The 27162-nt window shown below is 54.9% G+C and overlaps 7 protein-coding genes across 7 annotated transcripts; 3 read left to right on the top strand and 4 right to left on the bottom strand.

Annotated features, from left to right (window-relative positions):
• Positions 1 to 1082: 1082 nt before the first annotated feature.
• On the top strand, positions 1083 to 4649 carry CkaCkLH20_02102 (uncharacterized protein; the record flags this gene model as incomplete). The annotated part of the gene is made up of 7 exons (XM_038884821.1): positions 1083 to 1370; positions 1432 to 1467; positions 1520 to 1916; positions 1968 to 2204; positions 2257 to 2332; positions 2390 to 2874; positions 2929 to 4649. The coding sequence occupies 7 exons, from the start codon at positions 1083 to 1085 to the stop codon at positions 4647 to 4649; spliced, it is 3240 nt and encodes a 1079-aa protein (XP_038749609.1).
• Positions 4650 to 6274: 1625 nt separating this feature from the next.
• On the top strand, positions 6275 to 7302 carry CkaCkLH20_02101 (uncharacterized protein; the record flags this gene model as incomplete). The annotated part of the gene is made up of 3 exons (XM_038884820.1): positions 6275 to 6313; positions 6371 to 6392; positions 6464 to 7302. 3 exons carry the CDS (start codon positions 6275 to 6277, stop codon positions 7300 to 7302), a joined length of 900 nt encoding a protein of 299 aa, XP_038749608.1.
• Positions 7303 to 7598: 296 nt separating this feature from the next.
• Positions 7599 to 9720, bottom strand: CkaCkLH20_02100 (L-amino-acid oxidase; the record flags this gene model as incomplete). Its single annotated transcript, XM_038884819.1, has 2 exons — positions 7599 to 9098; positions 9151 to 9720. The coding sequence occupies 2 exons, from the start codon at positions 9718 to 9720 to the stop codon at positions 7599 to 7601; spliced, it is 2070 nt and encodes a 689-aa protein (XP_038749607.1).
• A 3809-nt stretch (positions 9721 to 13529) lies between these two features.
• Positions 13530 to 14310, bottom strand: CkaCkLH20_02099 (cas1 appressorium specific protein; the record flags this gene model as incomplete). The annotated part of the gene is made up of 2 exons (XM_038884818.1): positions 13530 to 13808; positions 13864 to 14310. The coding sequence occupies 2 exons, from the start codon at positions 14308 to 14310 to the stop codon at positions 13530 to 13532; spliced, it is 726 nt and encodes a 241-aa protein (XP_038749606.1).
• Positions 14311 to 17673: 3363 nt separating this feature from the next.
• CkaCkLH20_02098 (uncharacterized protein) lies at positions 17674 to 19167 on the bottom strand (the record flags this gene model as incomplete). Its single annotated transcript, XM_038884817.1, has 1 exon — positions 17674 to 19167. One exon carries the CDS (start codon positions 19165 to 19167, stop codon positions 17674 to 17676), a length of 1494 nt encoding a protein of 497 aa, XP_038749605.1.
• Positions 19168 to 21571: 2404 nt separating this feature from the next.
• Positions 21572 to 25417, bottom strand: CkaCkLH20_02097 (male sterility protein; the record flags this gene model as incomplete). The annotated part of the gene is made up of 4 exons (XM_038884816.1): positions 21572 to 23224; positions 23284 to 24274; positions 24323 to 24719; positions 24769 to 25417. The coding sequence occupies 4 exons, from the start codon at positions 25415 to 25417 to the stop codon at positions 21572 to 21574; spliced, it is 3690 nt and encodes a 1229-aa protein (XP_038749604.1).
• A 691-nt stretch (positions 25418 to 26108) lies between these two features.
• On the top strand, positions 26109 to 27151 carry CkaCkLH20_02096 (uncharacterized protein; the record flags this gene model as incomplete). Its single annotated transcript, XM_038884815.1, has 2 exons — positions 26109 to 26443; positions 26515 to 27151. 2 exons carry the CDS (start codon positions 26109 to 26111, stop codon positions 27149 to 27151), a joined length of 972 nt encoding a protein of 323 aa, XP_038749603.1.
• Positions 27152 to 27162: the final 11 nt, after the last annotated feature.

The raw sequence follows: 27162 nt of genomic DNA, 5'->3' as shown, positions 1-27162 counted from the left end.
TGGAACCACATACGTAGCATTATTCAGCAATAGCATGCTTGTCCAGCGCGGCTGACCCGGAAGTCTTATTGTAAGGTTGGGTAGCTCATCCTGCGGGCACATTGACGTAACGGACAAAATTCGAGGCCGCATGGTGCGTCGCGATAACGAGAGAAGCTTGAAGCAAGAACTTGTCGAAGCTATGGCCAGGCTTTCGAGCTTCCCCGCACGACACGATGGTATGCCGAGGCATAATCGCTCTCCACCGCGATGATGGGACGAATATTCACGAAGAAGACGTCCGCCGGTGCCTTCATCGGCCTGATGCCAAACGTGTCCGAGATTCAAGGATCGAATATCGCGTTTAGTAATTCAAGGGGGCTAGAGTATGAAAGTTGCGGGTCCGGCAAATAGCAAGGCCATCTGTTTCGCCGTACGCGTACTTTCGGTCAGCTTTCATGTTTATCAAGAAGGAAAGATACAGCTATACTTGTGAGCTTCGGAGAGAATACACGTATCCGCTTTTTGTAAAGTCTAGTGAGGGTTTTGAAGCCGCCGGTGGCGGATAATGTTCCACTTTCCGGCCGCACATCACAGGCAAAAGCTAGGCCTGTATACTAGCAAGATTCAAACTTGCATTCCTGCAATGTGTTGAAGTGGTAACACACCTCCTCATGAACATATCAGAACGTTCGGCAGCTCTTATGCGTCGCCGGTCCCGACCACCTGGTCCTCCCGCTTCGTCCATGCTATCGGCCGGCGCTTGTAAGCCACCGAAACGGAAACTCAAGGCGTCAACCCCGACCGAGCTTCCCGATATGAAACTCTGTAACGAACGAATCCGAACTCAATTGGCTGTAGAGCCGTCTTCTAAGCAAATTAGACTCTTTCGGTTTTAGCAACTCATCCAGTATCTCCCCTCTCGTGCTTAGAAATGCCGCCAAATCGTCACGTGTCGTCTCATCTCTACGACCAGAACCGAGGGAATGCCGAGTCTATATGTAAAAGGGTTGCTCCCATCTCCAGCCGCCGTTGTGTGCGGCGTGATTACATTGCCATATGTGTTAAAACCACGTCTCAGTCTAGTAATCCAAATCGTGAACATGGCTACTACAACTATTCAAGTCACCGAGCCCGCTACCTTGACTTCTGAGGCTCACCTTACCTTTCCCGCCATCGTTGACCAGCGAGCGGCCTATGAGCCTCAGAGGGAAGCTTGCTCCATTCCCCGCACTTCGGATCCGCGCGATGGCTGGCGAATCATCACATACAAGGAGTTGGCGAACTGCATCAACTACATGGCCCAGGTCATCCTGCAGAACTACGGTGCACCTCCCAAAGACTCGTTTCCTACCATCTGCTACATTGGGCAAAATGACATCAGATACGGGGTGAGAGCTTGCCGGATTTCTCACAAGATGAGTGAGATGTCGTATGCTGACCGGACCACAGATTATGATTGTTGCGGCCATCAAGGCTGGGTACAAGGTTGGTTTCTCTGTGAGACCGCTTGAAAATGCGTATTTGCTGACAATACAAGTCACTCTTTGTTTCGCCAAGAAACCCGCTCGAGGCTCAACTGAACCTCTTCAAGCTTTCCGACTGCCACATAGTGGCTCGGCCCAAGTCTCACGTGGCTGTTGTCGATGAATGGTTGAAGCACTGGCCCATGGATGTCCTTGAGATTGAGGAGCTGGAGTCCATTCTTTCTCAGCCAGAAGTTCCCCATATTCCATACACCAAAACCCTCCAGGAAAACGAGTGGGATCCGTTCGTGGTGCTTCACACCAGTGGAAGCACGGGGCTTCCGAAACCCATCGTCACCAAACATGGTTCCATCACAATGACCAGCGCTCTTCGGCATCTGCCTGAGTGGAATGGAACTGTGCCCATGGGACAGGCTATGGAGAAAATGTCATCCAGGCATTTCAGCCCAAGTGAGTATGGTTCTTTCAATCGACGGAAAAAACCCTGACCTTTGGTGATAGTGCCGTTATTCCACGCCGGCGGAGTTTACGGGTTCCTTGGCACCATGATTCTAAGTGGAAAGCCTCTCGCTCTTCCATACGGAGATCGCCCCTTGACGCCCGATCTCTGCATAGAGTGCATCAAGTACTCCAACTCAGACGGGGCTGGTCTGCCTCCCTCTGTGCTGGAGGAGATGTCTCATCGCCCGGATCACGTTGCCGTGTTAAGCAGTCTCAAAGTTGTCGGGTTCGGCGGCGGTATGTACATCTTCCCAAACGAGTGTCTTGCAACTTGACTGATCACGTCCAGGTCCTCTGAGTCAGCAGGCGGGTGACACTTTAGTCAAACATGGTGTAAAGCTGATCAATATCATCGGAGCTACCGAGTAAGTCTCAATCTCAACAGCCGTCTCTTCTAGCCAGAAAGCATACTGATTGTGCAGAACGCTTCCTTTTTGCATCTGGTACCAGAAGAATCCGGAGCTGTGGCAGTACTTCATCTACAACGATGAGTACTCGGGCATAGACTGGCGCAAAGCAACGGGGGAAGAAGACGTGTACGAGATGGTCATCACGCGCAAGTCGAAGCAAGTGCCTATTCAGGGCATCTTCTACACCTTTCCGAACATTGAGGAGTACAAAACCAATGACCTCTACAAACCGCATCCGACCATTCCGCATATGTGGAAGTTTCACGGCAGAGCCGACAACATCATCAACCTATCCAACGGCGAGAAGTTGAACCCCACCGACATGGAGGACATCATCATGGGTCACCCTGACATACGGAACGCCCTAATTGTTGGAGCTTGGAAGTTCCAGCCCGCCCTCATCATCGAGCCCATGGTCTACCCCAAGACCAAAGAGCAAGAGGACGACCTCATCGACCGAATCATGCCCATTGTGGCCGAGGCGAACAAGACAATTGGTAAGGGTCCCACGAAGAAAACGCACTGAATTTCTTTATTGACTGTGCATGCAGCTACCCACGGTCGACTTGTCAGACACCTGATCATGCTTGCGAAGCCAGAGAAGCCCTTCCTCTTGGCCGACAAGGGCAGCGTCAAGAGAGCGGCGACTGTCAAATTGTACCATGATGAGATTGAGGAACTGTACGCCAACCCAAGAGAGATTCCCCTCGACAAGGTCCCTCGTCTGGACCTCAGTTCCGATGCTGCCTTGGCTCAGTCAATCCAGAAGCTCTTCCGCGAGCACCTGGGTGTCCCCACGATGCAGGCCGATACCGACTTTTTTGCTGCGGGCATGGACTCACTTCAGATCATCACCGCCGCCCGTATACTGACAGCAAGTCTTCGAGTCACGGACAAGGCATACAGCGGAGTCAGCATCGAGGCGCGCGACATGTATGCTCATGCAAGCCCAATCCAGCTTGCTGGACACATCCTCCAGAACATTGTCAGCGGCAAGGTGAATGGTGAAGCCCACCCGGGAGTTCCCAACCTGGACGCCATGAAGCAGCTCTATGGGCGTCTTTCACAGAACCTGATCCACGCCAAACCGAACCGGCCCGAGGCACGCAAGGATCAGCAGACTGTCATCCTTACCGGGTCTACGGGCAACATGGGATCTTACCTGCTCGACGAATTGATCCGAAATCCACAGATCAAGAAGGTTATCTGCTTCAACCGGTCGCCTGATGGTGGCGCTGGCAAGCAGGAGAAGGCGATGGAAGAGCGCGGCCTCCAGTCTCCCAGCAAGAGTGGCAAGGTCGAGTTCTTCCACACAAGCCTTGGTGAGCCCAACATGGGGCTACGCGAGGAAGTCTACGGGCGTCTTCTGAAGGAGGTCGACCGGATCGTCCACAATGCGTGGGCCGTGAACTTCAACATGCCCTTCGAAGCGTTCGAGCCTCACGTCAAAGGCGTCCGTAACCTCGCCGACTTTGCCGCCAAGGCAGACAGGCGTGTCGTCATGGTCTTTGTCTCGACAATTGGCACCGTGAGTGGATGGACTCCCGATCGTGGGCCGGTGCCGGAAGAATCTCTTCGGGGCGACTGGGCGATTGGCGGAGGTCTCGGTTATGGCCAGAGCAAGCTCGTCTCCAGCATGATTCTGGAGGATGCGGCCAAGGCTGGAGACTTCCCGTACGCGATAGTTCGTGTGGGCCAAATTGCAGGACCGCTTGCCGAGGGCGGTGCATGGAGTCGTCAGGAATGGCTGCCCTCCATCATCGCCAGCAGTCTTCACATCAAGGCTTTGCCCAAGAACCTGGCGAGCATGAACGAGGTCTCCTGGGTACCCGTGGAAATCATGTCGAGGATGTGTCTAGATGTCGGCGGCCTTACCAAAGAGTCGACGGACTACCACGAGGGATATTTCACCGGTTCCAACCCTTCGGTCACCTCTTTCGACAAGTTGGTCCCCGCCATTCAACAGTACTACGGCAAGAGTCGACTTCCCGACCTTGTCAGTTTCCCGGAGTGGGTTCAGCGACTTGAGGCTAGCCGAACCGCGAACAACGCTCTCGGGGCTGAGCGCAATCCCGGTCTGAAGCTTTTGGACTTCTACCGAGGCGTGTCACAGGGTGACGAGAATACCACGAAGGAGTTCATCACCAAGAGAACCGTCGCGAGCAGCCCGGCTCTTCGCTCGGTTGGACCAATCACGCCGGAGTTGATGATTCATTGGTGCAAGCAGTGGAAGTTTGAGAGTCCTACTGCGGCTCGTGTCGGACGTTTGTAATTACTGTCGGTTCGCTCTTCAGATCGTGTATGTAGACTGAGACCAGAATGAAGTCTTGCGACATAGTTCCGACGAGAGAATCATGTTGACCTAAGCCAACAATTGGTTTGAATCAGAGCGAACTTGCCTGGCTCGGTGATGATGGCCGTACTGCCTACTCCACGGGCCGCTCCATCCTCGCCTTTCGTCCCGAGCCCATACACTCAACCTGCCAGAGTGATATCAAAGATGTAAGTGTGGCTGGACATTCCTTGTAGGGGTTGTGCATGGCATACCTGCAAGAGGGGAACGATGGTGCTGAGTGATTGGTGTTGGGGTCAGCCACCACGCAACACTAACCGAGTGGTCTTGGTTGCGATGTTCAGCTTTCCCTTCTAATGACATATTTCGGTGCAACTAGACCCCGACTTAGCCAATCTGCGCCAAGATCACATAGATCTTACACACCTTATCTTTTCCCGGCGGTCTGAATTGGATTGCACTTTATGTGAATGAGAGGGTACCCCCTCTGCTAAGTTGAGCCTCTTCCTTTGATGCTGTTGTGGTTAAAAGCGTACGGGGCTTTCCTCCCAAATCTTGATCCAAGCCTGGATCTCCCCAGAACCGCCAATAATCTTCACATTTAATTCTTAGTAACTGATATTTCTTTGTGTGCTTTTGGCAACTTCCCTCCCCATGGCGAGAGCCGTCTACCTCTGGCTAGCGATTACCAATATTGCTAGTGTCTTCGCATTACTGGGCTTCCATCACAACCCCGACATTGCGGAACTCCAATCTCTTTTCGACAAGAGAGAAACTGGAATTCCTAACAATGTTCATCCTGGACTCAAAGACCTCTCTATACTGAAGAACTCTAGTAGTATTCTGGACGCGCGCTCGCTCTTCGGTCGACAGACATGTCCCAGTAACAGCCCAAGATACTGTGGTAACGGTTGCTGCGGTTCCTCCAAAAAATGCGTCAGTTCAAGTCTTTCATCGTCTCTTGTGTCACTGTCAAATAATTGTTTGATTCCACTGACACAGTAATATCAAAGTGCCCCGACAGCTGCTGTCCTGACGGGGCGGGCGAGTGCTGCCCAGCTCCAATGGGTGGATGTTGCCCTTCCACTGCCAACTGCGCCCCTTCGTTGGATAAATGCTGTCCCAAAACCTCAGAAACATGCGGCGGGAAATCATGCTTCCAAGGGGGAGCTGTTTGCTGCGATGGCGGCACCACTGGCTGTAGACCCGGCGAGACATGTTGCTCGAACGGCTGCTGCGAGTCTGGGTGGTCATGCTGCAACAACGAGAGGTGCTGCAGTAAAGGAACAAAATGCTGCCCAGGAGTTTGTAAGTCAGGTCGGCTATGAACGTTGCTTGATGTTGCAACTCAAATTAGTTTAGGTTGCCCATCTGGCTCTGAATGTGGCGACTCGTATGGCCAATGTCGACGAACGACCACGTCGCGGACTTCGACTACGACGTCTTCTACGAGCTCATCGACGACTCCATCTCCAATCACGACGCCCAAGATTCAAACGCCTAAGATACCGTCCGCTTCGGCCACTGCAACCGATACTAGCACTGAGTGCAAACATGTCGCAGCTACAGGCATACCGCAGCCCACGTCATCGGATCTTCCTGTCATGGAATTTGTGTACATCAGCCCAATCGTTGCCCCTGATGTGAGTGACAGTGTCTCCAAAGTGAGATCACACAAGATTTACTGATTGAACACCTAGATTCCCATCAACGTCTGCCTAGGTATGCAACTGTTGCAATCAGTGTTCTGCACATCATGGTTCACGTATCGTATTCGCTGACACTGATCACAGGTATCCGTCACAAGCTTGGCCGCTCTGCCCAGGAAATCGTTCTCACATACGCCGGCGACGGACTCGATTGTGCTCGCCTGCGAGGTCGCAACTCCGGATGCCGGGGATGTTGCAAAGACGTGATCAAGTCCACCGGCGCCGAAGCCGGCAGACGAACCGAGTGCGATGAGTTCCCGTTCAAATCCACCGTCGAAGGAGGCGACGGCGCCTGGGTCCGTTGCGTCACGGCCTGGGAGAACCAGCTGCAGGGATACTACCTCAACTCGTGGTACAAAGACAACAACATCAAGCCGGATGACCAATTCATCGTGCGCGTGTCGAATCTCGACTGCTCGACCGTGCAGCCGAGTGATCTCCAGACATGCTCTGGCGGCGGCGTAGGCACTCGGCAGATCAAGGCAGAGCCGTTGGCGTCTGGGTCCGAAACGGCGGTGCGCCGTACGTTGGACAACAAGACCAACGTTGTCGTCGCTGCTTTTGGAGACTTGGATGGGATGGGCTACGAAGCGAACGCTCAGTTGGTGACGGGTCGCTTGACGCAAGGTCGCGTCATTGACAGCGACGGGTATGAGGTGTCTGCGATGAGCGATGACAACCTCAATTCGCTTTCGAGCAAAGACGGTTTGAATGTGAAATGGAAGTTCGACGATTACGTCGGAGGGATTGGTTTCATCGGAGAGACGCAGTCGACCAGCATTAACTTGACCTGGGAACTTCTACCCGACCTTTCCGGACCGGACTCTAAGTCAGGTTCCACAGGTCGGGGCGGCTTGATTACGTCTTTTATATTGGCCATCATGCTCTGGGCTATCATGGCACTTTGCACCTTGATGGGATGATCATGTTCATACTCGAGACTTGCTATGTTGTCACTCTCGAACCCCGCTTACTTGTACACAATGGACGGTGTTCATTCTTGAAACTTATTTGTGGCTATTGCCCGCTCTAGACTCATACGGCAAAAACTCCAATCAAGCAGTTCATTCTTGAAATTGGCTGGCACGGAAGGTTGGAAAATGTTCAAAGGCATGTATGTCCACAGGCTGTCTGTAATTAAATCTATCATCAATCATTGCCCCGAGGTCTTCATTATCTACATTTTGAAATTTTAGTGTCAGCGTAGAGCCAAATTGCTCTAAACGCTGATCCATCTCGCCATCCATGTGCGAGTGATCTCCTTGGCTTCATCCACCAGACCCAAATCAAGCAGCATCTGCACGGTTCCACGAGTGGAACTCTCCAGAGCGCTGAAGACCCAAGAGTGGGTGAAACTCGTAGCCTCACCGATGAAGACGGTGTTGAACTCGGTCTGCCAGAAGGCAGGCAGGTAGAGCTGCTGCTGGGGGACGATGGGGACGGCGAAAGCACCGGCGTGGTGCTCATCCTGCTCCCAGCAGTGACGCTCATAGTTACCGGTCCACATCTCGTCGGCGATAGGTCCGTGGATCTCGACCATCGCCTCCTGGATGTAGGCGATGTGCTCCTCGACGGGCATGGAGCAGGCGACGACGGCATCCGCGTCGGGGGCGTACGAAGTCAGCATGACACCGGGACCGGTGCTGTTGATGTTGTAAGAGGGGTAGCAGATCTGGCCGATGCCGTAGATGTCGGTACGTCCGCAGCCGCCGATGATGGGGTGCTCGAGGTGCTCCCAGAAACGAGTCTTGTATTGCATGGCGACCTTGACGGCGCCGAGGAAGACGGTGCGCTCGATGGCGCGACGCAGCAGGCTGGAGTGGGGGGGCATCTTCCAGTACTTGAGGACGTTGAGGGGGACGCTGTTGAAGATGTAGTCGAATGTCTCGGTCGTGGTGTTCTTCGACCAGGGGTTGCCACCGGTCGGGCGCCAGGTGACGTTGACGTTCTTGGCCTCCTCGTTGTACTTGACGCTGAAGACCTTGGTCTTGTAGGAAATGCGGTCCTTGACGATGTTCTCGAAGGCAGCGGGGAGACGGCTGATGCCGCCGTCCACGGTGCGCCACTCGTTCGCCATGAAGTAGACGGTCTCGAACTCCCACATGGGCCAGACGACGTTGGAGGGAGTGGCTTCGTCGGTGACGTTCAGATCGGTCTTCATGATGTACCTCAGGTACTCGACCTCGCTGAAGTCAAACATGCCCTGCTCGACGGCTTGCTTGTGAGCCTGGAAGACGTTGGTGGCGTAGAACTTGGCCTTCTCCGGGGTCAGGTCCTTGAAGTCGTCCAGAGCTTGGATGGCCTCCTTCACAGCAGTGGCGTTGGAGTACGTGGTGTTGCTCTGCAGGGCAGGGTTGGCCGCGATCTCCTTGCGGCCCGGAACGGTGCCATCGGGGCGACGCTCCTTGGTCGCGACAGGAGCGTTGTCGGACACCTGGATCCAAGGGATGAACTTGACTTGCAGAGAGGGGTCGGCATCCTTGTTGATCTCGTTGAGAACGTCGGCCAGTTGGTAGATCATCTTCTGGTCGTTGATGGGGTATGTCTCGTTGGTCTCGGCATCATGGATAGAGTGCGGGAAACGCATGGGTCCAAGTTCATGATGCTGGCCGTCCTGTGGTGAAGTTCCGTTCAGGTAGGTGGTGTGAATGCGACCGCCAAGCCTGTCGGAAGACTCGAGGATCTTCCAGTTGTGAATGCCAACGGAGTCGAGCAGTAGCTGAAGCATTTGTTAGCCAGAGGATCTCAGTCCGGCTTATGACGAGACTTACACCAGTGTGCAGACCGGAGATACCAGCTCCCAAGATACCGAATGTCTTGTTCTTGACAGATGCGACGAAGACCTCGTCGGGCTGCTTCTGCTTCAGATACTCGACACCATCAAACCAAGGACCCATGGGGTCGGTGGAGTCAGCGAATGTGGCTCGCTTCCTCATCTTACGGCTCTTGACGGTGTGCTCCGCGGAGCGTCCGACGAGCTGGTTGTCCACAAAGGCATGCAGACATCCGGAGGTGACATCCTCGGGAACCATCCAGACGAACTTGGTAGGTCTCTGGTCGGTCCACTCCAAGTGGCGCTTGGCCGCCGGGTGAGACCCAATGTGCGTCCGACCGATCTTGTGGTGGGCGTCCGCAGGTGTCTTGATGTCGCAAGCACCATAGACAATAGCGAGCTCGCCATCTAGAGAACCATTGTAGTCAATGTTAATGTTCCGGATACCATTGCTCTCGACTTCAAAGGGGCCCTTGAAGGAGATGTTATCCCGAAAGACGGGCTCTGCGACAGTGGACTGGCAGAGAGTCGCCGCAGCAGTGAGAAGGGTTGACCACCGAGCCGCCATGGTGTCTTGTCGCTGTTTGGCTTTGGAAACAAGATCGAGAAGGAGGTTGAGAGAGCCAGGACCTCGAGGAGGAAGGACGAAATCGCCGACTCTTTATCCCACATGCTGGAACCACTTAGACGATCATGAGGCTCAACCGAGTGAAGTTTTGATAAGCACCTTGATGGTGATTACAGAGGCTTAGCCGAATACTGGGAATCTGGGCATTGTCTATTTAGATTAATTACCGGCTTCGTCACCGAGGTCCGTCACCCCGGATGCCAGTTCTAGTCGATTTTCGTGTCATGGTCCGCGTGCTCGGTTACCGACTATCAGGACCCTTCTCCGCAAGCAATGTAACGACAGAGGAATCGAGCAAGAGAAAATCTCTGGAAAACTAATCGCGCATATGTCATTGCCCCGGGGCTTAGAGTTCTCGCCTCTGAAAAGCTCATATCGGTGGTGTCTTGGCGGGATGGATTCGACAAGGGCCCACCGGGCCGGTCTTGTTCAGAGTCCCGGCATCGGAACCGCGGGGAACCCGGGCGTGGGAGAAGCGACCTTCAGCTTTTCGATGTGGTGTACAGATGAATGTGTTCTTATCACCAGGTCACATCTGATCTGATATCTTTCGATGGCTTAGCCTGCATTGGAATGGTCCTATGCATGCGCAGCAGAATGGAGACAATCGGACATGAAAAGAAAACAGGAAGCTCCAACGCCTCGAAGAGCTTCGGATTCAGGGGTCTTAGGTAATGAGTTGCAGTCGAGCTCCAGGAAACGGGGGTTCAGGAGTGGATATCTGGAGGGATTCAACCCCATCAGGCAACTCAAAAGCAGCTGTATCCAGTTAGATGGCAACGTGGGCGATCTCGCCGGGGTGGTTCACCATCAGCTCGAGTTTTTGTAACTGTGAAGAAAATCTCGTATTGAACATTGTCGTCGCCATTTTCCTGCGTAGCTTCGGGGAAAACCTCATAATCCCAATGTCTTCTCCGAGCTCCGAGAATAAGAGCGGTGAAAAGTGTGGAGCGCCAGTGGTGTTCGTCGCGTTGAGGAACCTCGCTCGCGTGGGCGGGAAAACGCCAAGAAGCATTGCGAGCTTGGCATGACAAACACAGATCTCTTGGCTAGAGATAACGTGCGCTGACAACTGCCGGCCGGTGGCTAGTGATTGCTTTTATCAATCGAATATCCTACGCAAATGCCTTTCTACCTAAGAACTTGGCACGGAGATACGCTGCCGGTCGCTCATTACCTGCATTTGGTGATAATGGTCGGCATCGGGCGATCGAAAACCGACGTACGACCTCCTGGTATGGTTTTAGAACCGCTGGGATAGTCACTCATCCCTAATGCGAAGAGAATGTCTCACTCAACGCCAATGTATGCATCAGCCAATGGATACAGCGAATGGTTCGGATCCGGGCACGGCGGGACCTGATTCCACCGGCCGTTCGGCCCATGTGGGGCCAAACTCGGTGATCCGCCGGAGGACACCGAAAAAAACACCAGTTCCGTAGGACGAAGACAAGGAACAATGTTCCAATTCATGGAGCAGCAGCTACTTAAATTCATACTGGAAGATACACGTTAGAACGTAAGTCATCGAAAATAGTATGGAATTTTTTTTGCCCATGCTGTTGCTGAAAACTGAGGAAGAGTGTAGCGATGACGTTTCTGCCAGTCATCTTGTTGTAGCCATGATGTAGACTGGAGGGATTCAACATTTGCAGCCCAAACTGAACTTGATACTGAAGCGCTCGACTCTAAGAAAGCGAGACCGAAAGCAAAAAAATCAAAAGAGCTTCTAGAAAAGATTCTCTGTGATGAGCATGTCCAGCAACTGGGACTTTCCGTTGAGCATCGATTTACACTTTCCACTCTGGGCAAATGTTCGGATAGTCTCCTTCATGTCCACGAACAACGTTGATTTAAATTACGCTCAAGACAAACCGCACGCATCGTGTATCATGCGGGCTGGATGAGACGAATTAAAGGCTGGAGTACGACGGAATTCAGGCCATGAGATCAAACCGCAGCCGTGCTCACCAACACATCGTCGGCCAAGGCGCTAAGCTGCCTCACTAAGAAACCTTTATGGCTTCAATTAGTCGCAAACCATCAGCATGCTGCACTACGTCATTTGAATTTGGGCACTCCGATTGATGAGATAGCTGGTGTGGATGGCCGTTCATATGAACACCAGGCACTCATGACGACTCATTGATCGCAATAAGAGTGTAGTGGTTGTTGAATCATAAGGGTTAACAGTCGAAATCGCTTCTCGCGGCTTGACCGTCACGATCCGAACTATTCGACGATCGAATAGCACAGTCTTCTTCGTATCATGCTGGCGCAAAATGAACGCAAGCTCTGTGCTGTTGAACGCAGTGATCCCGCATATATTGAGCCTCCTGCTTTATATTGGCATATGGCTGTTCATGCTACGCCACGAACTTCCTTCAGAGCCCGTAAGTCGAGCTTGGCCGGACACGTCACGACATGAGAACTGTGCGTCTTGCACATCGTGTTCATAACTTGAGGAGAGCTATCTCTGTGAAAGTCTATGCCAATATGACAGCTAGCGGTCAGGAAAATGCGGCCATGAGCGACTTCGGGGAGTGCACCGATGAAGATCTTGAGAGCGCCGCATTGCTCTACAAATCTGAGTTCCTTGAACAAGCCCATTCTGACTTTCCAACAAAGATTTGCTGAGAGTCCTTATTTAGAACGATAGACAAGATGACATCGCCCAGAGACTTTAGCCAAGTCATGCTTCACGCCTTAAACCACGATGCGGGCTGACTTCGGGGGCATCAGCGTCATTGCGACAAATCATAAAATATGAGTGCGGGCACGGCAATAATGCATTCAGCCGTTTAATAGTGATCGGACCACATGATCGTCCACTTGGCTCTGTCTCCCGTTCCCACATCTCTCTGCTATTACGCACATTGGATGTTATACCGAGCCTAAACATGAAATCATTCGAAGAAAAAGAAAAAGGAAAAGCTCCGTCCGCGAACATCCATGGACCCAACCCGGTCTTCCAACGTCCCGTGAAAGGAAACATGCAGGTCTGCATTCAAAAGACTGGGCGACATGTTTGCGTCGAAAGTCAGCTCAACTTGTCAGGGGAAAGAAAGTTGAAGTGCGGATGCCAGTGCCGATAATGACGGAGAGGGCGCGCAGATCCCCCTCTCCAGGAACAGAAAGCTTAATTGTTTCCTAATTCGTCTGAAGAGAACGAAGCCGTTTCATTCTTCCAACTCTAGCAGCGACCGCTCAGGCGCATTGACTGTGTGTCGTGATGGTGTGTGGCCCGTGGTATCTGGACCATTGTTTCGTTTCACGTTCCACAAGTCGAGAAGTGCTGCCTTTTGGTATGGGGAAATGCACTAGAACAAACGTCAAAGTCTATGGGTCGTCTGGTATCAGAAGAAGACAGGAAGTTGGGAGAAGGGGCGGATAAGTCAGCAAATGGTGACTTTCTGGGGGTTGTTTGCAGTATCAGGAAACGACAATTCGAAGTGGTGAAATCCGGGTGGCAATTTCGTGAGTGATGACAGCCCTCATATCGTGGATGTTAGGGAGACAAGGAAGCAAGTGCTGGAGAGTTGATGATATGTCACAATAGGGAAAGAATAATCACGGCGAAATGAAGACGAAGACAATGTGTGAGCAAAAGAGTGTAAGAAAGTCCATACTCCAGCTAGAGCAGGCAGTCATGTCTCATTATCAGTACCAGTACTGTTACAAGTGAATCCTCCAACGAAAGACTAATCCCACCAGTTCTCAATCTTGGAATATGTGCAGTTCGGACCCATTTACTCCTCATCCTCGATCTCAGCCTCGGTGGCACGCTTCATCATGCGCTTGAAGGCCATCTCAGTCTCCTGGACGGCGCGGGCAAGGTTGCGGCGGGCCGCGGCAGGGGTGTTGCCGGGCTGGTTCATCTGGACGGGGACGATACCACCGAAGGGGCCGGCGCGAGCGGCGTTCTGGCAGCGGACCAAGCAAACGTTGTTCTGTCCGGCGACGGTACCAGTGCAAGTCTGGTCGGCAGGGATCTGAGCCCGCATGGGGAAGTCGGTCATGGCACCTTGCTGTGGTACTGTTAGTTGCTGTTCAATCTAATGAGGTGATGTACGAGTGACTTACGCGATTGCGGGAGTTCTGGCCCGGGGGAGTGGTGATAACGTTGATGTTGGTCCACGAGGCACCGGTGGCATCGCCGTTGATCATGCAGTCGTAGGGGCCGCCACCGTCACCGTTGACCTGGTGGAGGGTCATGTCGATGGTGCCACCGGCACGGACCTGGGGAAGCTGGTCACCGGTCATGGCCATGATGGCCTTGGTGCCAGACTCGAGATCGTTGTTGCCAGCGCCGACGGTCTCACCGAAGGTGTCGGCAGCAGCGCCCTTGAAGCGGGTGGAGTCCTGCTGGAAGGGGTCGCGGCGAGTGCCATCGCGAGGAGTGTTGGGGTCGATGCCGAGAGCCATGCCGGAGCCACCGAGCTCACCCTGAGCGGCGATGATGGCACCGTGACCAGCAACGAGCTGGGCGGCAGCGAGGAGAGAAGCAGCGACGGCGGTCTTGAAAGACATGTTGATTGATTTAGATAATAAAGCTCCTTGCCAGAGGAGTTGAAACTAGTGGTATCCTGCCGGAGGAGGAAGAAAGAACCTAAAGAGAGAGGAGAACTGAAGAGACTGCTGAAGAGTGAACTGTTGATGCTGATGAGGAAGGAAAAGCGAGAAGAAGGTCGGGCTTCTCGTCTGCTTTTGTAGTCGAGAAACTCTCGCGATATCTTGGTGTGCAACCCTCAACTCCCACCCACGCGGAGGAGGAAGGACATCAGCACAATCTCCCAGCTTGCCATGGTGATGCTCGATGAGACCGGGGGGTTGTCGTGCAACACGTTCCACCGTCTGGTGCTTCACGAGTTATTCCAGCTGGCAGCAACTCAAGATCAAGCATATTGTTTGGACTGTAGACCGGAAAAGTTGAGGCCAAACACGGCGACCGCGACCGCATCTCGTGATGGAGACAGGTTCGAAACTGGGCCTTTACCGATTCGGATCGTCGAAGAGGCTCTGTGTTGTAGAGACGGGGGTGCAAACCTTGTTGACGGACCAATCGCATCACGATCGCGTGCCCCCTCTCGAGGCGGCAGGGAGGGTGAGAAACACCGTCGCAGATCAGAAAACGTTTGTCGCACATATTCCCGTTGGGCGGGATGATGTTCCAGGATCTGCGCCACGCCCGTACCATCACTCTATCCAGGCACACGGCGAGATACATGCTGGAGTACGAGAAGGACCCTTGCCAGACCAAACAACCCTTTTTCCTCCTCCTCCTCAAGAGATCCAAAACCTCACGCAGCAGGTCGACCGTGCGGTGCTTCTGCGGGAAAGGCGAGACGAAGGAGGGTATGCCTGTTTCCCTTGAGCGTTGCCTCGAAATCCGCGCTCGGTCTTTGGCAAAGTTCATCCATACTGAGGGTGTCGAGACCGAGTGAGCCAAACAGAAGGCAGAGATGGAGAGTCTCACGCTGACGGCTATCATCTCAATGTTCTGGAACAGAAGCCCTTGAAGGCTCCCCCGTTGACAACCGTTGCACCGAGGGCATCTCGACAGGACAGCGGACGATAGTGGGTACGCACGAGGATTCGACTTGAGATGTCATGTACAAGTGTTATGCCCGTCATATCGTCCTGAGTCCGGGCTTCTCATGCCCCTATGCGGTCTCGTGGCTGCGAAGGCGGATGGAATGCCTGAATGGGAAAGTGAAGGCTGAAAGGGAGCATCGACGGCGAGTCCCTGCAGGACGCAGCGATGCTATGCATACCGCAGTGCACATTTTCGCGGGAACTAGCGCTTAGTGCCAGGCACGCCAGGGCAAGCTTCGCCCTCCCGATGCTTGGTATCACACTCTGTGGCGGTTTGTTTTTGCCTCATTGGTCTTTCTGGACTTGACTCAGCGTAGTGTGAAGTTTCCTCACGATTAAGCATACGCGCCATGCCTAAAGAGTGCGAGATGGAGGGCAGGAAGACAAGGAGGCGATAGTCGGGACTCGTGAGGAGGGGGGAAATACTCCGAGCCGGGCAGCGTCGTGATTCGATCGGTGCAGGCATCGTACTGGCAACGAGGCGCAGATGGCTGCGTCGTTTCGCTGATCTTGCGAATCACCGCGAAGCACGACCCCATGGAAAGGGCATCAGCCGCCGGTGCATTTCTGGTGTATGTCGTGATTCACCAGGATGCGTTTCTCGTTTCCAAGTGGATGTGACAGCGTCCACCCCTGAGGAACATCGTGAGAAGAGGCTGGGTAGAGAAAGGCCTGCAACGCTGGGCAGATCTGGGGAATACGGGCGTAGCGTCGTTTGGGGATCAAGGACAGGGAGTGTCGGTTCTTCCAGTCTCCGATGCAGCAATGGCACTTCTAGACACCACCGACAAGGAGATGAGGGGCGCAACTCGACGACTTGATACAGGGGTCACCGCTTGGATGAAAAAAAAGAGACGCTGCAGTCGGAGCGATTCCGTAGAGAGGGATGGCGCTGCTACGCATCCTGAGTCGTCTCCTGTGATTCGGTAAGTCTGTGCTTCGTCGTGGCACACCTGGAACAGGACGACCGCATCCCCGCTCGAATAGAATGGAAGACGGGGGGGAAATAAGCTTGGGCAATATGGTTACGTTACAAACATGACGGCAAATTCAGGCTTATTTTGCTTTTTTGGAGTGGGGGCGGGTTGCCTGTTCCCAAGGGTCCGGTTTGTACGAGACCGTGATGATGAGTTTCTATGCGATCAGTGCCTATCTTTCCTTAGTCCAGTCATCTTCCCGTCACGTTGGTCTGGCTGCCGGTAGTCCCGGATTGCCTAGTAACCGAGAAACTCACTATTCGGGTTAGTTTTACTGCACACTCACAGACATTTTGCCTCCCAGCCACGGCGGAGCGTTTCGAGCTGGCTTTGAGTAGCATCGCTCAGCCCCTTCCTCTGGCTACGGGCTGTTCCGGTTCGGGGCCGAGAATTGTGGACCCGCCCGGCCGGTTCTCGGCCGGAACGCCGGTGGGTCCTCCGCCTCGGTCGCTGCGCCGCCTTTCGCAAATCATCACGAGAACGGTTCTTGCCCCTGACCACGGTGATTTGCACTTCCCGCCGCCTCGATGCCTGCGTAGATCAATCACCACATGGCTAACCAATCGCAACTACACGGAGCTCAGCCCCTCATGATGTCAGTGGGGACAAACGATTTGCCGGCCGCTCCCTCGCGGGTGCGCGAGTCGAGTTGCCAGGCTTTAAAAAAATGCCCGTTGGTGTCCTGACGCGCACTGGCGCCGCAAGCGAGTTTGATCTCCTACTGCCAAGAACTCCAATACTGCCCTACTCGGAGGGCCTTGACACCCAGCTGAAGGGAGCTTGGCAGGCTAGACAGGTGGGATGGAACATCAGCATTAGGTACGGCAGCCCATCGACTACGTCGCAAGTGTTGCATTGCGCGCCAAGAACGTAGGGCCAGGCCGAGGCAAGGTTGGCGATGTTTACGTCGCGGCAAAAGTTGATCAGAAGCAGCATTTTCCGACCCGATCTTCTCGCGGGTTGGGATATTCTCGGCGCAAAAGCTTGTCCGACCCTGGACGAGGCATTTGCCCAAAGTTGTGAGTTCATGCAGCCTGCAAGGAACGAATCAAACTCGTGGTGAGCCGCTTGCCCAATTGCTCCTGAGGTGGCGGATGAATGCAGGTCCACAGTTACTATCTTGTGAGGCACGTTTCTGACATTTCAACTTTGAGATTCATCGGCCTGTCATTTTTGAGAGATATCGACGGGTCACAAAGGTAAACGGGATAAGCTCTACTGGTGTGTCTTCGTCCTATCATCTGACGCTACGGATGAGACGCCATATCCCCTCGACCGATGTTTTTGCGTGGGAATGGTTCTTTCACTGGCTTCCCCCGTCTCAACTTTCGCTTTCGCGGAGCAGCTCTCTCAGCGCAGTTGAGATGTCACCGTCGATACTCGTCGCCAGGCCGGCGTCTTCCAGATCCCACGGTACAGCCGTCTCAGGTCCCATGCCCACCCTCACGAGCTTCACCCTTCCCCGGCATCTCATTGTGAGATCCTCGTTTGGCCACCTCAGGACGCCCGGCGTGGACATTCCGACGCCAAGCTCCAGGATGACTGTCGTCTTGTCCTCTCGATGGACGACATTCCTGCGAAACTGCTTCCATCTCGTCTCTCCGTCCTGGAAGGGCCCCTCGTTGAACCAATGACCCGCCCGCACGCATATGTTCATCTTTCCGCCACAGAACCTGCAAAGGGGCACCCTGCCCGGGTCCGTCAAGATTTGAGATTCCGGATCCAACGACGACTGCGCGGCGGCAACGAGTGGCTCTGAGAGCACCGTCGCATCGGGCCTGCAGTCCGCAAGGCACTGGAACACAGAGTATGAGCCCTGCGGCGTTGACAGCTTTTGCGGCGACAAACCATTTGCGACGAAGAGCCCATCCGCGTTCGAGGTTCTGACATGCGCGTCGTCCCCAAACTTGTCAAGCCAGGATATGAGCGCCCCATACATTCGAGACTCCGGCCACGAGCTGACCATGCCAAGATGCGTGAAGTAGTAGCCCCATCGAACCTGTTCGTTTGGCCAGCCGGTGAAGCCAAAGACGCTGTACAGAGTTCGCAGCCCATACTTGAGGAAACCGGGAAAGTGCTTGGCAAACAGCCCTGCCGAAGTATAATCCAGGCCGTCGGAAGCTGATAGCCCGGCACCAGCGCTTACAATGACGGCGTCCGCCGTCCTCAACCACTGCCTGGCGCGATCCAGCGAATCGCACTGGATCAGCGGCAACGGCGGCGCGTGCGGGTGATTTGCAATCGGCGGAGTTGGCGACAGCCCGATCCCTGGCGTTTGCGGGGGAGACGAGGCCAGGATGTCCTTGTAGATGGCATGATCCGCGTCGGTGAAGGTGTTGAAGATGATATCGGTGATGGACGCATCTTGGTGGTGCTCGAGCCAATCTGCGACGGCCCTGACCGCGACGGTTGCCGCATCTCGCGCCGGGAAGGCGAACAATCCGGTCGAGATCCCGCACAAGGCGACGATTTTCCTGCCATCCGGCGTCGCGGGCAAAGCTTCCACGGCGTCGAGCACGGAGCGATAGCATTGGGCGAGCTCTTCGGTCTGCTTCTCGGCCGGGCTCGAGCCGCGTTGCAGTTGCGGTCCAACCGTGTGCACGACGTGCTCTGCGGGCAAACAGTAACCCTCTGTGACGATGGCCTCGCCGGGCTCGATTTCTCGGCCCCTGGACTCCATGATTCGGTAGCACGCGTCCCGCAGCCGGGGACCTGCCCACGAATGAATTACGTTGTCTATGCAGCGGTGGGAAGGTTGGAAGCAGCCGAGACCCAAGCCGTTGGCGGCATTGGTGATGGCTGTGATGCCGGACAATGTCGTGATGTCACCTTGCCAGAGCGCGACTCTGACATCTCGGGTGTTGTTTCGCTTGATTGTGTATGTCGGTTGGATTGATCCCGCAAGTGTAAGAACTCTATGCGAGGCTTGTTGCTGTAAGAGAGAGTCTATCCTGCCAAGAATAGTCTCCGGTAGAGGTGGTTCGGGTTGTCGAACACAGAGTAGTTGTTGGAGTAGTCGCAAGTGACTGGATGGCTCCAAGTCATCTAGTTGGTCCTTTGTGTGACTATGATGATGATGGTGACAATTGCTGTGCGTGTGGCTTTCTTCTGGGTTTTCGTCTGCCTCATCAAGCAGATGAACTAGGACATCTTGAACCTTGGACATGGTGGGGTTTACTCCTGGGAATTGACGCGATGTGAACAACTGAGAAGCGGCCTTCATCATTCTCAACCTATTCAGCCCGATCGCAAGTTCGTTTTTCAAGATGGGGTGAGACCTTGAAATTCAAAAATTGAAAGATATGAACTTTTAAGACGTTGCTAAGAGATTTTCAGGTAGTCAAAATGATTCCGGGTGAGATTGATTGTGTGATCTACCGGATGTAAATTGCTTCCGCGCCACCAACATCAACAAATTGATTCCGTTGAACTACCTCTCGGCTGCCTTCTTTCCTACACCTGATGATCAATACTCTCAAACGCTCTCGATTGGGTCATCTCTGAATCTCGTGAGGCTGCAAAAATGGAGACCAGTAAGCCATAATGCGGAGTAGACAGGCCGTTACGTATGTCGCGCAGCGAACGACAGCGAGATGAGACGGCTACCAAGGCTTGGAATGCTTTCCATCTCACTAAGTAAGGTGGTGAAAGAAAGATAGTTCCAATCATATTCCCACCTAGATCGCGCACACTGCTTCAAATGCGATTTATTTCAACAGATCGGGTACGTGCCGTCGTGTTAGTTCAACCTCGAAAGTGTTGGCTACTCGCAGACGAATTTCCCGCAAAACATCATGTATCGTGACATGCATTTGCTTGGATATAATTCTTGCAGTCACGGTACCTTCCGAATCGCGTTCTCGAAGGAAAGGAATGAAAATAGTCTGATCGAGGGCTGAAGCTTGACAGTGGATGACGTGATCATCCAATGTCAATTTTCCGTCCTCATCACTCGCCTCATCAGGACAACCGAAACCTGAATTCCGGAGTCAATGAATTACTCTGGAAGAAACACAACAGTTGGGGAAGTTGGAATTTCAAAAGGGTAGCAATTCCTTTATCAAGGTCTCAGGTGAACGGATCCGGTATTCGGCCGCGATGAGCCTCATGCCCGCAAAACCCCAGGATGACAGCTGTTGAAATGCATAATGAGCGCGTGATTCGCATACTCCGACGCCGTCTGCTTGCGTGGAACCGGTACTCCGGCTCCGTGGGTACGGGTGATCAGAGAGATCGCGTCCCCCAATCTGGGCGTTGGGGCCCCGAGTCATCAAAATGTCCGAGTCAAAGCCATCCGTGTCCGAAGAGACGTCGTCACACACAAGACCACAGACCCTTTCCATCAAGAAGGAGGGAAAAAGAAAAACGTCCTCGAACACCGGGCCGTGCTCAGATGAACAAAAACGGCCTTGCCGTGATTCGTACACCTTCGCCCCCCACCGCCGCCGCCTCTCAGCCATGGATTCGACATTCACCCGCGCGGCTCTGGCGAGCTGTCTCACGACATCTGGGATGGCAGCTTTCCAGGAGGTCATCGAGGGTCGAGGTCCGCTTCCGACGCCGCCTCCTCCTCCTCCGCCAGAAATCACACTCTTTCTACAGCAGATACCGGACGTCATCTTTGAGATTGCCTCGCAACTCCCGACAGAGACGGCGCTGTGTCTTGCTCTCACGTGCAAACCTCTCTACACCCTCCTCTTTCATCGCACTCTCAGGCGAATAACTCGTCGACAACGGCACCTGTTTCTCTTCACTCTCATGAGAGATCTCGGCAGCGGCATCTCCAATGACCATTACTACTGCCATGCGTGTTCGAGGATTTGCATCTGGAGGTGTCCGCTCGAGAGAGTACATGGGCCATGCGAGAAATGCCCGCCCATCACGTTGACAACCGAGCATCATGATCTCAACGCTCAGAAGCACGCGTGTGTCAGAAGGGGCTATTTTACATTGACAATCCCCGAACTGGAGGAGTACAAGGCGCACAAGAGTGTGGCTCTACACATGGACCGGACTGGATGGCGGAAGTGTTGCGAATATTCCGAGAGACCGGGGGAAATGGCATAGCACGGCATCGCACGCGGGACTTCTCATGAAGATACCATCTGTATTGGTCTTTTATATAATGCTAATAATACTAAACTCATTATGCCAAATCCCTATATCCATATCCAGAACGCCGTAAACATGTCGTGGTGTATCTCTTATGTCGAAGTTGATTAGTTCAATCCGATCTGACCAAGCAACCACTTGGCCTCTTCAAATACTTCTTCAGGCTTGCCCTCTCCCTCCACAGGGAAAACATCCAGCTCTTCCAGGCCAGCGGGCTCATACACGCTAACCTGGCCTTCGACCATGCTCGGAAGCATGTAATGGCCCTTTCTCTCCGTCATCCTCTTGACCAGCATCTCTGCTTCGCACTGCAGATCGAGGAAGACGATGTTTGCGTCCTGCTTCGAGACGGTTTCTCTGAGAGTGTCACGGTAAGACTTCCTCAACGCCGAGCAGCTAACGACAACGGAGTCGTATCCCAGATCTTCGAGTGCCTCAACGGCGCGCTTGCCGATGCGGTTCAGCCACAGGGCGCGGTCGTCATCAGTCAAGGGCAAGTTACCTGCCATCTTCTCGATGGCGGCCTTGGAGTGAAGCGAGTCGCCCTCGATGAAGGGGACCTTCAGTGATGATGCCAGTGACGTGGCGAGGGTTGACTTGCCACTGCCGCAAGGCCCGGCGACCATGATCACGTTCTTCGACGAGGCCTTCGCTTGCTTGACCCAGTGATTCGCCTTGAAGTACTTGACGAAGTTGTTGACGAGTTGCTGATCCAACACAGGCGCCTCAGCGAGCGCAGGTGACAACGAGCACGCCGTCTCCGTGACATACGTCTTCGACGGCGCGAACTCGTCCTTGTCGTACTTGGACGCGAAGAAGTCGACCAGTTTGATGGGCGGGTTCGCCGCGGGGTCGGGGTTCGATGCGCGAAGACGGCGGATCCACTCCTTGGGCTCGACCTCCTCGAACTCCAACCCGGCAGCCCTCAGAGCGGGAAGCAAGTCCCCGGTCCAGCTGAACATCTTGGGGTTCGCGACGTTGGTGAAGACGCCGCCGGCGTCGGAGGTGGAGATGTCGACGACCGCCTGGGCCACGGTGTCGACGGGAAGCCACGAGGGCGTCTCCTGGAGCTTGGGGAGCGCGCCGACGGTGATGGCCGTCTGCAGCTGCAGGGGGATGGCTTCGGTCGCGTTCCAGACGCCGTGCTGGGTGTCGGCGACGATCTGGCCGATGCGCAGCACGCGGGCCTTGACGCCGTACTTCTCGGAGGCGCGGGCGCAGAGGTGCTCCGCGACGCACTTGGACTGCGCGTAGCCCATGCCCTGAGCCCACTCGAGATCCGGGACGGACTCGGGGACGGGGACAGTCGTCGCGCGGGAGACGGTGCTGACGGAGGAGCAGAAGTTGAAGGTGGCGGTGGTGGAGGAGGCGGCGTCGTCCCCGGCGGCCTTGCAGAGACCGATCAGGTGGTTGACGCCGGCGATGTTGCTCTTCTCGAAACTCGAAAGGCGCATGTTGAAGTTGACGGACCAGGCGCAGTGGATGACGGTGCGGAGGTCTTGCTTCACCTGGCCGTAGGTCGTCTCGGACAGGCCGAGCTTGGCGTCGGCGAGGTCGGTGGCGAGGGCGACGAGCTTCCTGCGGGATGAAGCGGGAAGAGAGTGGTAGATGCGGCGCTGGATGAGGGAGCTCTTGACTCGGAGAGCCGCGTCGGCATCAGAGCTTGCGCGAGTGAAGCAGTAGATGGTCTTGATGGTCGGGTCGGCGGCCAGCTTGGCTACAACGTGAGCGCCGAGAGAGCCAGTGGCACCGGTGACGGCCTGGTATGTGTTAGTGATCTGGCAGTTCGCAAGGCACGATTGGAGGGGTTTGAACGTACGATCGAGGACTTGAGAGATGATGCGGGAGCAGCAAAGGTATCGTACTTCTCGATGAGCTCGCGCATCTCGCTCTCGATGGGGACGTCAGTCTCAACGCCCTCGCCGGATCCAAGGCTGTAGAGATAAGAGCTGAGCTTGTTGATTGAGGGATGATCAAAGACGACCGTCTGGCCAAGCTTGTGGCCGCCGATATCAATGGTTCTGAGGATATCAGACCGCATCTGGATAGCCTGCAGAGAGTCGAGGCCGAGGGAGAAAAAGTCGGTGTCGTCATCAAGCTGGACCTTCTTGGACAGGGTCTGAAGCAGTCCTTGTCGGATGAAGTCCTTCAGCTCGGGGAGCGAGAGCTTCTTGAGATCACCGCTACCGGCATCGGCCTTGTCGTAGACCTCGTCGATGTCCTGGGCGTACCTCTTGTAGAAGGCCTGACGGATGACACTGCCCTTGTCGGTTCTGGGGTACGCACAGTCGTAAGGGAGCAGCTTTATCATGTTCTTGGACACACGAGCGTACGCCTCGACGTTGCGGCTCGCGCTCTCGACCACGGGCCAGACGACCTCAAGAATCTCCTCCTCCGTCTTGCCAGCTAGAGTCGCAGCGGGCACGATAAGGGCGCCGAGAGACGGGCGACCGACACCGAAGATGACGCACTCGGTGATGTTCTTGTTGGAGCGGATGGTGCCCTCCATGTGGACGGGGTTGAACTTCTCGCCGTTGACAAGGGCGATGGTGTCGTCCAGGCGAGCAATGTACTTCCACGCCTTGGGGATGGTGGGATGGGGCTCGAAGAGATCCTTGGTGCAGTACGAGCCGTCGTCCTGGTTCGTGGCGACCTTGGCTGGCCAGCCGGGCAGGACGCAGCACTCGAATAGATTGGGGCCGCGAGGAATCCATTTGAGGTACGGCTCCAGCTTGTCGTGGACGCGGACGTAGTTCCAGACCTTGTCGTTGGGTGGGCGGAACGATGTCATCAGCTGACCGACCTCGGTTCTTCGCAGTGTTAGCTTAGTCGCGGGTGAGAATGAGCATCCAACTTACGCTCCGTAGTGGCCCACGAGGTTGACTCCGTTGTTGACCAGTGTGTCTCCGAGGTCATCGGGGCAGGCAGATCCTCCGTACATGACGATCTTCAGCTGACGCAGCAGATCCATCCCCTCATCGGTCTCAGCAAGCAGCTTCAGGGCGTAGGGAACACCGTAAAAGATCTCAAAGTTGTGCTTGCGCATGATGCCAGTGAGGTGCTCGCGAGTGAGGGGAAGGTCTGCGTTGTACAGGTGGATGGGCTTTCCGCAGTAGATGGCGCGGTATAGGTTGCAGATGCCGTGGTTGTGGTACAACGGCAGCGTGATGAAAGCCTTCATCTCCATGCTACTGGAGTAGTTGGCAATCGCCGACTTTTGCGTCTGATAAATCGGCTTGGGCAGGCCAGTCGATCCTGTCTCCAATTAGCAAGCTGGTTCGGCGATGAGTTGCTGGCCACTTACCACTGGAGTGGATGATGTAGATCAGGTTGTTCGACTCAACCGAGAGATCGCGTCCATAGTCCAGCTGCGTATCAGCATGGACCTCAATGGGAAAGTCATATGTCGACTGGTTGGCGATCTCGGAGACGTCGAGATGGGGCAGAGTCTGCTTCGCGCCCTCGGCGGTCTCAAGATACCTCTTGTCGGCCAGGAGGTACTTGGCACCGGTGACGGTGATGAGAGACTCGATGGCCTCCTGTGAGATTCTCGTCGACAGAAACAGCGTCGTGTGGCCGAGCTTGGTCAGAGCCAGCATAGTGATGAGGTAGTCAAAGTTGGAAGGGCCGAGAACCGCCACCGTCGTGGGCTTCTCATCGGAGGTGAGACGGCTGGGGATGCGCTGCTCGTAGTACTTGGCGACACGGTACGCGAAGACATCCAGCTGCCTCATCGTGTAGTCGACGTAGTTGATGCCGGACGAGGGGTAGGAGACGATGACCCGGTCAGGGTGAGCCCGGGCACGGCGGCGGACGAGCTCGTCCACCGTCTTGATGGTGCTGTCGTCGTTGTCCCAGCCCTGCGCGGGAGCCGCGTCAGCGAGGGGATTCGCGTCCAGGCTGGAGCCCGGGAGCTCCGCGCTCGTGGGGCCGTATACTGAGGGAGGACTCATGGTGGTTGGTGTCGGATGACGTGGTGGTTCATCCAAAGAGGTCGAGAGCGGGTGGAGGAGTATACTGTATCGTCAACAGCTACTCTTGCCTGCCTTCAACTTGGTGGATGGGGTTCTTGGTGATAACGGTTCGAGTCGAAGATGTACACTTGAACCTTTTTGAGAGATTCGAGACGGCTCCCGGGACGGATCAGGTTGGCCCATTGATCCGACGCCGGTGATGCGCGTCCCGCCATTGTGACACCCTGCTTGACGCTTCCGAGTGGATGATGGCGGCGATGGCAACATCGAGAGTGTGGAGGAGGGTCTCCGTCTGCGGGGAACGAATCCGTTTCTCCACAGGAATTGGAGTGAGACGACGGATTTCGAGAGCAGCGCCGGCGGAAAATGACGGACTTCGGGAATAGCGACTGAGGATGTGGCGATGCCGAGGATAAAAATCCGTCACATACGAGAGGACTCCGCGATGCTGCAGAAACTGAGGAGCCACAGCAGTTGTTCACGAGGAAACAATAGAGTGGCTGAAAGCGATTTATTGTCTTCTTGTCCTGCTTCTCGGATCACCTGTTCTGGCACATCATCGCTTGCACCTTGTTCGTTACCCCAATTTCACCCCTCACCACCGACTTACACGCCGCCAACCACACACACACCCCGGATAACACCATCCCTGCATCGTATTACACACAAGATGCCTCTCGCAACGCACTTCACCCTGAACACCGGCGCAAAGATCCCCGCCGTGGGATTCGGCACCTGGCAAGCTGGGCCGCATGAGGTCGAGCGTGCTGTCGAGACTGCTCTGCGTGCCGGCTACCGCCACATCGACTGCGCCGCCATCTACCGCAACGAGGCGGAAGTCGGCGAGGGTATTCGCAAGAGCGGCGTGCCGCGTTCTGAGATCTTCGTCACCGGAAAGCTCTGGAACACCAAGCACAAGGCTGAGGATGTTGAGTCCGGCGTTGATAAGACGCTGAAGGATCTTGGAACGGACTACCTCGACCTGTTCCTGATGCACTGGCCGGTGTAAGTTTAGCATGAGTCTACACCGTAAAGATGTGGCGGGAGCGGGAGTCAATAGCTAACAGCACAATCAGTGCATTCAAGCCCTCTGACAAGTGGTTCCCCATCGACTCCAACGGAGTCTTTGAGCTGGCGGACATCGACCCCGCGGAAACGTGGGCGGCGATGGAGAAGCTGGTTGAGAAGGGCAAGGTCCGCGCCATCGGTGTCTCCAACTTCACCAAGCAGCGCATCGAGGATCTCCTCACCAAGACCAAGACGGTGCCCGCCGTCAACCAGATCGAGGCACACCCCTACCTGCAGCAGCCCGATCTGCTCGAGTTCTGCAAGTCCAAGGGCATCCAATTGGCTGCCTACTCGCCCCTGGGCAACAACCAGACCGGCGAGCCGAGAACGGTGGACGACCCGCTCGTTGGAGAGTTGAGCAAGAAGCTCGGCATCGACGGCGGCCAGCTCCTCGCCTCCTGGGGCGTGCAGCGTGGCACCGTTGTCCTTCCCAAGAGTGTCACCCCCAGCCGGATAGAGTCCAACCACAAGGTCCAGGAGTTGCCCGCGGATGTCTTCGCGCAACTGAACGGCCTGGAGAGGAACAAGAGATTTAACTGGCAAACAAGATGGGGCTTCGACATCTTCCAGGAGCTCGGAGACGAGGAGGTCAAGCGTGTGGCGAGGGAGACGGGACCGGAAAACCTGACAAAGTTCACTGTTTAAATAATTAGATT

The sequence above is a fragment of the Colletotrichum karsti genome, assembly GCF_011947395.1.
Source record: "Colletotrichum karsti strain CkLH20 chromosome Unknown Scaffold5, whole genome shotgun sequence".
Taxonomy (NCBI): Eukaryota; Fungi; Ascomycota; class Sordariomycetes; order Glomerellales; family Glomerellaceae; genus Colletotrichum; species Colletotrichum karsti.
Note: the sequence above shows the minus strand (reverse complement) of the source record. Positions and strands in the feature narration are given on the sequence as shown.